This window comes from Schistocerca americana, chromosome 2, assembly GCF_021461395.2.
Source record: "Schistocerca americana isolate TAMUIC-IGC-003095 chromosome 2, iqSchAmer2.1, whole genome shotgun sequence".
Taxonomy (NCBI): Eukaryota; Metazoa; Arthropoda; class Insecta; order Orthoptera; family Acrididae; genus Schistocerca; species Schistocerca americana.
In genome coordinates, this window is record NC_060120.1 from 552597962 (window position 1) to 552610503 (window position 12542).

Below are 12542 nucleotides of genomic sequence, written 5' to 3' on the forward strand. Positions count from 1 at the left end.
AAGCCACATAATGATACCAGAAACCAGATTAGCAAGAAAAATCGTACAGAAACTGTGGAATCTGGAGCAACAAGTAGGATGGATCAAGGAAATTAGAGAGGATATGGGAGAACTAGATATAACCTTGGATGATCTCCAGAACAAGGCAGAAAATCTCAGGAAACTGAAAGACAAGCAAATAAGATTTAAACCAAAAGTAGACAAACAATTCACAATGAAAAGGGTATTTACAGATGAGGAAAGACAGGAAAGATTAGAACGAATAAAAAGATACTAGGCAGTTAAGAAAAAATGAAATGTGCTTACTGAAGAAGAGGACCAGGAAATGATTGACTAATGTGGTCCAATGATGTCATAAAAACAATAATAATAATAATAATAGAAAGCGCACACACACACACACACACACACACACACACACACACACACACACACAGGGTTCAGAATAAAATTTTACAGTAATTCAATTCTTTGAGTTTTTTATTTTATTCTTAATAAATTTGAAGCACCATCCCTCCACAAACTAGATATCTGTGCGGTGGGGTCGGTTGCATTCTTTGGTGTTAAAGATCGCTGTACAACAGGTGCAATGGCATTGGTTTTGGTGAGGATGCCACTAACACACACTGCAGTTTCTGAAGAGGTGCAGTAGCCTTTTTAATGGTTGCAGGGGTGCTGGCTGAGTCACTGATCTGGCTGATCTTTTCACCAGCATGGCCTTGTTATGTCAGTACTGCAGATTGGCTGAAAATAAAGGGAAACTGGAATTGTTATATTTGGTTATGGCATATCACTAAACCACTCAATAGAGCTACATCATGTTGTAGGGTAAAATAATCTCAAGGAAAAATAGACCCCAATTTGAATCTACAGGTGGGGGTACTATGCACGAGGATTTTATCATCAGACAGACAGCTTCAGGTTAGTTGGCAGATGACATGGTTGCTTTTGCGTGTTGCATGCCTTTGATGGTGATGGAGTTTCCCATGAGAGAGCTGGAGTAGTTGATAGAGGATGTATGGAACATGTCTGTCTATTGCAGGTATAGCAACCAAGGGGTTGGGAGCAGGGGTGGAGTAGGATGGTCAATGATATTGCTTAGGATCAGTGAGTGGCTGAATACCACAGTTAGAGGGAGTGAGCAAGATATTATTATTGTAGGGCGCAATGAGAGGTAATTGGAAACCCTGGTGGAGAATGACTCGGGTGCTCCAGTCCTTGATGGTATTGATGTCCAAAACTCCTTGCAATACAACCTATTTTCTTCCATAACTTTTTTCAGTTCTGCAATCCCAAATCCCTGCATCCCATGTCCCAGACAAACTCTTGCACTCGGAGGAACTACAGCAGTGCACAATGCCATCTCAAAAATCTGTATGATCTGTTCACTTCTAACTGTTGCCTTGTACTACTACTACTACTACTACTACTACTATCCACCACCTCCACAAGAGCCCCAATCACGTCTGCGCCACACCTACTCATAGCTACCAAACTCTGCCTTGCAGACCTTCTACATTTACCACATTCTCAGAAACTCACTCCCTACTATACAGGATTGAGAACCTACACAGACCTGAAGACAGTCCAAAAGACTCGGTCTTTTCCAAAGGCCTTACCTTTTGCCCCACTTCCAAATGTAACCATGCTGGTCTTCTTAATGACATTCTGCCATCCCCCACAATGGAAACGTTTTTTTCCAACCGGTTCTACCATTCATACTCAACCCAAAATCAATACTAGATAGATGTGTGACTAGGGCCGCCCTTAGGGTAAACTGTTCACCGGGTGCATGTCTTTCGATTTGACGCCAAACTGGTCCCTGCATGATTCAGCCCCTTCGCCAGCCAAGTCACCCTGTTAACGTTCCAGGATTTCTTGACCTTGAATTGTGCCCCCCCATTATTCCCCAAATCCCTCAACATGAAAACCAACATTAAGGTTTGTGTCCACTAGCAAGTATCTTCTGCAAGCACTTGTGTAGGTGTTTACATTGGAACAAAAACTTGTGCAAGTTTACTTCTGCAAATATTTGCAGAAGTGTTTCCACTACAGTCACCACCATTGTTGCATTATTGTTGTTGAAGAAAAATTGTGATGAAAAACAAAAAGTTAAGAAGGAAAAAATTTTTTTGGGTGAAGAAATGTGGATACAAAGCCATACATACTTAAGTTATCAAGAAATACTGTTGAATGAACTAAAATCAGAGGACTTCGCTCAGATTAAAAACTTTCTTACAATGTCATATGTAATTTTTGAAAATCCCTTGTCTATTGGACAATGAATTTTTTTAAATCGGGATAGAAAAATAACTGAAAGCTGTGTCCCCAAGAGACTGCCTTTTAATTACTCTTTGATTTTTGCAATTGGTATTTATGACGAGTGTAATGCATTTGTGTTAAGATTTTAAGAAATCGGTTAAAATTTAAAGACCTCTGTCCAGCCAATCTACTTCTCCTTCTGGTAAAACAAAATAATTTGTGTTGCACTTCTTTGGATTACAGTGACCAGTTACATACGTTTATGGGTTCCCATATTATGTTGGTTTTGGTTGATCTGTCTATGTGCCATTCATCTTTTCAATACTGACATTTCTGTACTTGTATTCAACTCACAAAATTTGTGCAAGTTTGAGGAAAACTTTCAGCAACTGGCAAGATCAGCAAGTACTTGCAGCAAGATGCAAGAAACTGTTTCCACTAACTTGCAGAAGTTGACGTACTGGGGAGTTTCCATGTCAAATAACATGAAGTAGCTTCTGCAAGTTACTTGTGGTTCTTTACTTGCTAGTGGACACATTACATCTGCCAGAAGAACCCCAATCCACCACCTAAAAACTGATCCTGACTTTATAGTCCTACATGCCAACAATAGTTCCACAACTGTTATGAAAATCTAGTATTACCTGACAGAGGGACTGTGCCTTCTGTCAGATATGTCCACCTACAAACCCTACCATGGTGGGTGCCGTACCAGAAATCCAGCAAGCCTCCAGTCCCTCTGCTCACATCCTAAGGTCGTCTTCCTAAAGTCCATAGGTCCAATCACCCAAGACTCCCCATTGTGGCTTGTTACTGCACCCTGACAGAAAGAATATGCTCTCGTGGGCCAACATCTACAGCATATGACCCATTACATACCTGCCTATATAACAGAAACTAACCATTTCCTCCACAGACTCTGTACGGGTCCGGTTCCTTCCCTACCTGGTACCTTTCTCATCAGTGTCTAGGCCACCTTCCTTTGTACTGACATCCCCCGATGCCCTTGATCCTGCTGCTATAAACACTACATGACTCCAAACCTATAATCTCCTTCCTGGTCACCATGATGAACAGTATCCTTATCCACAGTTACTTCTTTTTTCAAAGAATCACCTACAAATAAATCCATGGCACAATCTTATGCAAACCTATCCATGCGCGATCTAGAGGAATCCTTCCTAACCACCCAGAATCCCAAACCTTTCACTGGGTTCAGATTCATTCATGACACTTTTGTGATTGTGTAACCTTCATACCTTCTTCCCCATTTGATTAACTTGGCCCTTCTCAACTTAAGCTACCTTCCTTGATGTTGACATCCACCTCAAGGGTGGCTACGTTAGCACCTTTTTCCACATCAGACCTACAAGCCACCAACAATGCCTTCTACAGCATTCCAAACAGCCTAACCACCCATGGTTATCGCATCTATAATGACAAGCAGTCTCTCTCCAAATATGACACAGGTCTCACTGAGGTCTTCACAGCTTGAAATTACCCTTCAGAGCCTTGTCCATGAACAAAGCACCTGTGCCTTCTCTTCAGTCACCTACCACCTCCCACATACCAGGAGCACTCCTCTCATGACTCAGGACTGGAGCAACAGAATCACTCTCTGCTTGGTCTGCAGCTTGTGGTCTAGGGGTTAACATTGCTGCCTCTGGATCACGGGGTCCCGGATTCGATTCCCAGCCGGGTTGGGGATTTTCTCTGCCCAGGGACTGGGTGTTTTTTGTCCTCATTATTTCATCATCATCGTCATCATCATCTGTGAGAGTGACTATATTGGATTGTGAAAAGAAAATGGGACTGTGTAAAAATTGGGACTTTGTACGGGTGCTGATGACTGCACAGTCGAATGCCCCACAAACCAAACATCATTCTCTGCAAGGGTTTGGACTACCTTTTGTTATGCCTTAAAATAAATATCCTTCACACCCCTCTTACAGTTGCATTCCACCTCCCACTGGAACTACACAATATTCTTGTCTGTCCTTGTTCCAACCATGCTTCCAGTCCCTTGCCTCATGGCTCATATCCCTGTAATAGACCTAGATGCAAGGTCTGTGTTGCAGGCATTCCTATCCCATCAAAGGCAGGGCAACTGGTGGAAGCAGCCACATGATCTATCAACTGTGCTGCAGTCACTGTACAGCTTTCTGCATGGGCATAACAAGTAACAAGTGCTGCCTGTTCGCATGAATAGCCACCACAAAACTGTGTTCAAGTCGCTGAACATACTGCCCAGCACAATACTTGCTGTCTTGATTCCACCTACCTATCCCCTCCCCAGCTCCCACTCTAGCATTACACAAGCCTTCAATCCCACCATTGCACCCATTAGTCTTTTCCACTTCTGAGCCCTATCCTGTCCTCACCACATCCCTGTGCTCTCCTACAGGCAGCACTGCATCTTCCCCCACTCTTACCCTGCTATTCCTCCACCACCTCCTTACCCCCTACCACCACCAACTGTGTAGACTTATGCTCACATCAGACACTTGGGTCCCAGCGCCCAGAGGCGGTGGTGTGTGTGTGTGTGTGTGTGTGTGTGTGTGTGTGTGTGTGTGTGTGTTTTTTTTTTTTTTTCTACTTTGGAATGAGGACTTCAAACAAAAGTCTAAATATTTTAGAAGTCGTTTTCATTGTTCCTGTCCAGAATTCAGTGCCTTCCCTGCCAGGTGACAAACTACCCTCAGACTTCAAGAAGAATGTAATAATTCCAAGATGCTGGCAAGTGTGAATACTCCAGAACCAGCAGTTTAATAAGTTATGCCTGCAAAATACTGACACAAAAGATTCCAGAACTGGTCACACAGTGTGTATACCTCCTGGGAAATGTGAGAAAAACCTGGGAATTTTTTCATGTGGGAGAAAACTGGGAAGAACTCAGGAATCTTTTAGAATTCTGGGAATTTTTTGTTGTCTTAGTTTTCAGTTAAATTTTTGTAATTTTGGCTGGCAAGAACTGATATTCTAACAAAGAATTTTACTTGAGCCCACTACTGTACAATAGTACTGCAGCAATAAAAAATGAACGAGATAGAACCACCAATGTAAGACTTATGTTACAAACAAAATGCATCATTTACAAGACATAGTGTGCACATAAGCATTCATCAGCAGCAAAATGTGTCAAAGCCATTAGCATAAAGACTATGCAACACTTCATAACAACCACTTTCAATGAGTATTGTGTCACAACTGTTTTTCTAACAGGTCACGGGAAAAATTGCAAATGGTGGTTTGAGAAGTGTTACTTTAAAAGTAAATTTTCTTTCATGCAAGCTGCATTATGTTAGTGTGAGAATGTGCAAAGAATTTCTTAAATCATAGTGTTTGACTCTCATTCAAAATTTAACACTTGGATGACCAGCCACTCAGAAAAAATCACCCAGAAAAATTTGGGCCTAGAAGACAAGACATTTATGTCATCATTTAAAATTTTACTGGCACATTTGGATTTGATGTACCTTAAAGGGTAACACACACAAAAAAGGCCAATATTATATGTGAAAACTTAGATTTTCTTGTAGCCATAGTACACATATATTAATTTAAACCATGAACTTTTCCTATTAGGGGATTTGCTCCACTTAACAGTGATGCTGCTACTGGCTGCCTACATCATGTGTCCTAAGTTCTAAATACGTGCTTTCATTCGCTGGCGAGATAACATGATGTAAGCTATGACGGGTGGACAAAAGCAATCGCAATCTAGATTTCAGTTCTTCGGAAACTAACGTGCTGTGTTTGGAATTTGTATTAATACTTTTGTAATATGAAAATATGCAGCATACGTGTTGCTGCACATCAAAGATCTTTCCAAATCATGTTATTTTTTTTTCTGGGGTTTGTTTCCTAAAATCCTTTACCATTCAAACAAATAAACAGTTTTTCAGTTCCTAGAGAAAGAAAACTGGGAAGAACTCCAGAATCTTTTAGAATTCTGGGAATTTTTTGTTGTCTTAGTTTTGAGTTAAATTTTTGTAATTTTGGCTGGCAAGAACTGACTTGACACACAGACAGTGCATCTTTGTCTGAGAAAAACCTGGATTCCCCCCCCCCCCCCCCCCCCCCCTCCCCCTCCTCCTCGTCCGCATATACACTCTATTATAGCCAACCTCGTGGAAGACCAATTTTGGTTCCGGAGAAATCTAGGAAAACATAAGGCAATACTGACCCTACAACTTACTTTAAAAATGCTGAACGAAAGCAAACCTATATTTATAAGCTTGGCGATTATAGATAAACTTCATTTTCCATCTCCAATTTTCATAATAGACTTTTTTCAGCAAAATTCTACGTTGATTTGAGTTTCTTCAGCCAGTCTATGCCAATATAAAACACACACTCGGATGTGGTGCTCATCAGCACTCCTTTCTTGTACTACTGTTGGTGTATTTTGAAGTTTAATAATCTGTGACTGTCCAATGGAAGCCTTTTATTTTCAACTGCATTTAAAAATACCGATCTTACATACTGGGAAACAACATTTACAAAGTGTTGCCAAAATTGCACTTATTTCACTCTTACTGTCAATTAGGTCATCAATATTTACATATCTCTATGGCATTAAAATTCTTTTGTCTCTGAGCAGGTCATACTTACATCCTCGTTTTCTTTTAGTACTAAGGAAATTTGTACATTTGATCCATCTTTTCATAAATTTTCAGAAGAGTCGCATCCAAATCATGTCCTCATTTTAACTACTCATTGCAATCACTTTGGTCTCATATTTGTTGTTGATAATCATAATTGTAATTATATTGCATCTTTGTAATGTCATATTCTTGTCACTTTCTCTTCATTGTATTGCCGATAGTGGTCTGTGACTTATGTTATTTGGAAAATCACATCATGCTTTCATCTTTTTTTCTTCTGCTCATAGTTATTATGTTTATTGTTGTTGACGTAGCTTCATCAATCAGCCAACACAATGTTGTAGTAAATCTCATGTTAACATAACTTTGTACTGCTATGGCTATCTGTTTACACACCATGTCTGGCAACTTGTGGTTTAAAATTGAGATCAATTCCCTCCTTTTATGGGAGCTTATAAGGAAGCATCTCTATCATGCTTGCTGAAATATTTGATAATGCTTTTCCAAAATTACTATGCAGCATGTTTCAATTATTTGTCTGCCCTTCAGTAGTATTTTTGACCTGTATTTGTTTACAAAATTAGTTTCAAATGCAGTACATTTTTTAAATTTTTCAAATGCTTTACTGTCTTATCCATCTTCTTCACATTGCATTTAACTAACACCAAATTAATTTTAACAACATTGATACTCTGCCCTGGAATTGTTGGTCAAAATTAATTTTCTTTTTTTCTCCCTATGTTTGACAAATGAAGGTTGTGTACTGCCAGATGGTTTAAACATTGAAAACAGTATACATTTTTTGTGTAGTGTGAGCAATGAGTTAAGTATTCCTTACTTAAGAGAGAGCTAATTTCATTGTGAAATTTTTCCTTGCTGTCTTAAGTGACGTTTCATTGCGAGTTACCTAGATGACCTGCAAGTCTCCTGTCATTAATAACAATTATTTCTTTTGGCCTCTGCTAGTCCATTTTGTTGATTCAACCTCTTTTCCTGGCTACTTTATTTGACTAGTTGAGTCATCTGATTTTTCTGTTATTTTTCTGTTAGCTGTTTCTTTCTGTTGTTATATTATTATATTTTTTGATGACGTAAGATCATTATTCTTATCTGTAGTGATTTAGTCCAAGGCACTACTGAATTTTTCAGCTATCTTCCTTTTGTTCCTTTATCTCCTTTGATATTATCACAAATCATATGATAAACACCTGCTCGCACTGAATGTGTAATAGGTAATTCTTGTTTATTATTTTTCTTCCCTTGTTCTTACAGCAGGTGGGTCACATTCAACCTGGCGTCTAATTGATCTGCATCTCATTTCCAACCCATTCCTTTTTCCACCCTGAAACAGGAACCAATAATTTCAAAAACTATGTATGTCGTTTACTTTTTTGATATTTATTGCCGGTGAAATGTTGTTCCTCTGAAGGAAGCTACTGGTCCATCATGTAGCCATCTTATAATTTATCAGATGAAATAAGGTGTCAGACAGCAGTAATAGCTTCAAAAATAAATTTAAATCATATCTCCTTGACAACTCCTTCTATACCATAGATGAATTCTTGAATAGGAATAAATAAATCTATAAATATAGTATATGCATTTTGTGCCACTTAAATGATGTGGCCAACAGGACCAGTTTAAAAACAACAGTGACATTCATGATTATAATACCAGAAGCCTCACACACATCGACTCACTAATGAAAACAATAGTGTACTGGCCTTATTAAATGTGTATATGCGGTGTTGTGAAAAGTGAAAGTAAACAATATCTAACGCAGGAGAAAGTGGAAAATTCATATTTTGGATCCCCAATTAAGATTCTCATCTATATGTACACCCAAAAGCTTAGTATGCTCTACCCTTGCTACTGACTTCTATTGATGTGTTATATTTATTGAAGGAACTGTACTTTTTGCAGCAGAAAATTGGATGTACTGTGTTTTTTTCAAAGTTTAGAGCAAGCCCATTTGCAGAAAACCAATTAATGACTTCCAAAGACCGTATTTGTATCATTTTCAATTGGACTTTCTTTTACTGGATTAATAATGATGCTTGTATCATCAGCAAATAGTGTCAGTTCAGTGTCCTGTTTCAGATAGGAAAGGAGGTCGTTCACATATATCAAGAACGGAAGGGGACCCATGATTGAACCCTGTGGGACACCAAATGTAATTTCACCTCAGTTAGATGAAGTGGCAAACTTATTTAAATCACTTGGCCCATATAAGGAAACTTTTTGTTTCCTGTTCTGTAGGTATTACTTAAACCACTCATATGCTATTCCATTTATACCATAGAATTGTAATTTCTATTACATAATGTCATGCTTCACACAATCAGATGCTTTGGACAAGTCACAGAAAAATCCTATTTGTGACATTTTACTATTTAAAGACTATTTTGTGGACAGTGAAACTGTATATTGCTGTCTGTATGAAACAGCATTTTTGAAATCCAAACTGTGATTTACTAAGTATCCCATTACTGTTGAGATGGCTAACCACTCTTGAGTCCATTACTTTCTTGAAGATTTTTGAGAATGCTGTAAGCAAGGATACTGGCCAATAATTGACATCTGTGGTGTCCCCCTTTTTGTAGAGAGGCTTGACGATGGCATATTTTAACCTGTCTGGGAAAATACCCTGAGTTAGTGATGCATTACATACGTGACTCAAAAAATCAGCTGTAATTGCTCCACGATGTTTTAAAATTCTATTAGAGATGTCATCTACTCCAACAGAACATTTATTTTTCAGAGATTTAATAATTTTACTTATTTCACAAGAGGTTGTTAGGTGAAACTTAATCTAACTAATTTTTTTTCAAAACAGACTCTTCCATGCACTGACTAGCTTTTTCTTTTGAACTGTTCTCACCAATTTTTTCTCCTACACTTAAGAAATGGTTGTTAAATATATTAGCTGCTTGTGTACTGATGGTTAGGATGGTCTCGTTCTCTTTAAAAGTAATACTACCTACCCCAGTGTTTACTTTTCCTGTCTCCCTTTGTGCGCGCGGGCTCTTCCTCCCGTGGTGGCATGTTGGAGTGTGAATGTATAGTGCGAGAGGGCTTGCTGTCCTCCCCTTGTTTCCACTCACAATAACTAGACGGAAAAAGTTGTCTGGTATAAGTGTTTATTACATTAAACGTTACAACTTGCACAGGCAGTGCGCCAACTGCGGCTCCTGGCTTAGCTGGAAGACATACACGCCCGTCCGCTACGGGGTCTCACAGCTACCTGCTCGGCCGTTACAACAGCTAATCCTACCTGCATGCACAAAGGACCTGGGAGATCCACTTCCGCACGTAGGTTGCAAATTCTTCCGACAGGGAGCAGACTATATTGGACAGTCTGACCTGCCCAGTTTCCCAGTTCGAAGCTGCCACTAGATGGCAGCTGGAGTGAGTAGCAGAGTACAAACAGACTCCCATTCTAAAATGAGTTTTCTAATTTTACAAATACCAAAATTTTAACAAACAACAAAACCAAAACAAGTAAACAATAAAAATATAACCAGCCACAATATCAGTGCACATTAAAAACATGAATACACTAACATTTGGGATGCCCACATCACCAAAACACCACTGTCACGCTGCATGTGAAACATAATGGGTACTAACATGCAGGACACAAAACAATAAAGTATTAATATTGTACTGCATAAAAACATGAAATCAATACTAACAGTAGTTAGTCCACGAGAAACATCCACAGCTTCCCAAGCTGATCTTATGTATTATGAGGTTATTCCAGTAAATGGCAATTTGGCAGTGGCCCTGTATCATATAGCACTACACAGATCTGGGGGAACACTTAACCGATTCACTGCTTAGGTAGGGGACACAATTTTGCTATAGGCCTCTTAATCTGCCCACTAGCAGTTTTTACCATCACCACACGCACACACTTATCAGGACCAGGAAACAGCTGGTCAATGACACCCAGCCTCCACACCAAGGGAGGCAAATTGTCCTCCTTGACCAGCACAGGATTGCCGATCTGGTGTTGCCATGCTCCTTCCGATGTCCATTTTTTGTGTTGCTGTAGATCATGTATGTATTCTGTGGACCACCTCTTCCAAAAGGACTGATGTAACTGCTGCACAAGTTGCCATCTGTGCAACCTGTTGGCGGGAACCTCAAGGACAGAGGGTTCAGGATGAGCACAAAGGGGCTGTCCGATTAGGAAATGACCGGGAGTGAGAGCAGCAGGAGAATCTAGGTCATCAGAGAGAAGACACAATGGCCTTGAATTCAAGCATGCTTCTATCTGAATTAACACAGTAGTCAGTTCTTCAAATGTCAGTACTGCATTGCCGATGACGCGTGTGAGATGAGACTTCATGCATTTGATTCCTGCCTCCCAGAGTCCACCAAAGTGAGGGGCCGGAGGTGGAGTGAACCTCCAACTAATTCCTTCTGAGGTCGAGAAATTCACCACACCTTCAACAGTAGCATCATTAGAGAGAAAACGTTTAAGCTCATTGTCTGCACCTACAAATGTGGTGCCATTGTCACTGCACATGTGAGAAGGTTTCCCTCTTGTTGCAATGAATTTCCTGAGGGCGGCCAAAAATGAACTTGTTACCAAGTCACTAACTAATTCTAAGTGGATGGCCTTGGTTGCAATGCAAATGAATAAATCAATATAAGCCTTGGTGGTAACTTTACTCCGCCTTCCACCATGCTTTACAGCAATAGGGCCTGCATAATCTACTCCGCAGTGCTGGAATGGATGAGATTGGTTTACTCTAGCTGCAGGTAGCTGACCCATGAGTTGAACTGCTGTCTTGGACTTAAGCCTAAAGCATTTTAAACATTTCCTGATAACTCCCTTGACTGTGTTACGCCCATTGGGGATCCAAAACCTCCTACGCAACATAGCCAACAAAAATTGTGACCCAGCGTGCAACAGATTTTCATGTTCATCTATAATGAGAATTTTTGTCAAATGATGCTTAGGCGGTTCGATAATAGGATGGCGCTCATCATATGGTACATCAGCATTCATTAATCTCCCTCCCACTCATAAAATACCTTCAGCATCAACAAATGGGTGCAAATCCCTTAATTTGCTATTATGTGGAATAGGGGAGCTGGCCTTCAACAAAGCGACCTCATTACCATATTCACTGTGTTGAGCTGCGCCAAATGCCCTTTTGATAGCGTTGTGGCATTCCTGTGGAGTGAGTGGCCCAGCTATCCTGTCTGATTTCTGAAGCCTAGTGTTATTAGCAAACCTCAGTGCATAGGCCAAAACTGTACGTTTTTTTGAATGATGAATATTTACACAGCATTTCATCATCAAGATTAATGACCGACACCAAGGATACTTGTGTACGGCTTCTCTCGGGCACATCTTCTACACTAAGTGGAGTGCAAGTGTTGCAGTCGAGATCGCAAGTGGATAGCCATGACGGGCCAGACCACCACGGAACAAGTGAACTCAAGGCAGCTGAATTAATACCATGTGATAATATCCTCTGATTTGACATGTCTCCAGTTGGCAACTGAACGCAGTTCCTGGATTTCAAAGACTCTGTTAGCAACAAAGGTTTTCCAGTTACAAGGACTACGCTGCAGCCAACAGACGACTATTGTGAAGTCTGTCCACAAATGAATGTCGCCACTATCTATGATGCCTAAGGCATTGGACACCTTGTG

At 40.1% G+C, this 12542-nt stretch overlaps 1 protein-coding gene across 1 annotated transcript; it reads right to left on the minus strand.

Annotated features, from left to right (window-relative positions):
* Positions 1–10701: 10701 nt before the first annotated feature.
* On the minus strand, positions 10702–11889 carry LOC124594161. The gene has a single exon (XM_047132517.1). The coding sequence runs from the start codon at positions 11887–11889 to the stop codon at positions 10702–10704; it is 1188 nt and encodes a 395-aa protein (XP_046988473.1).
* Positions 11890–12542: the final 653 nt, after the last annotated feature.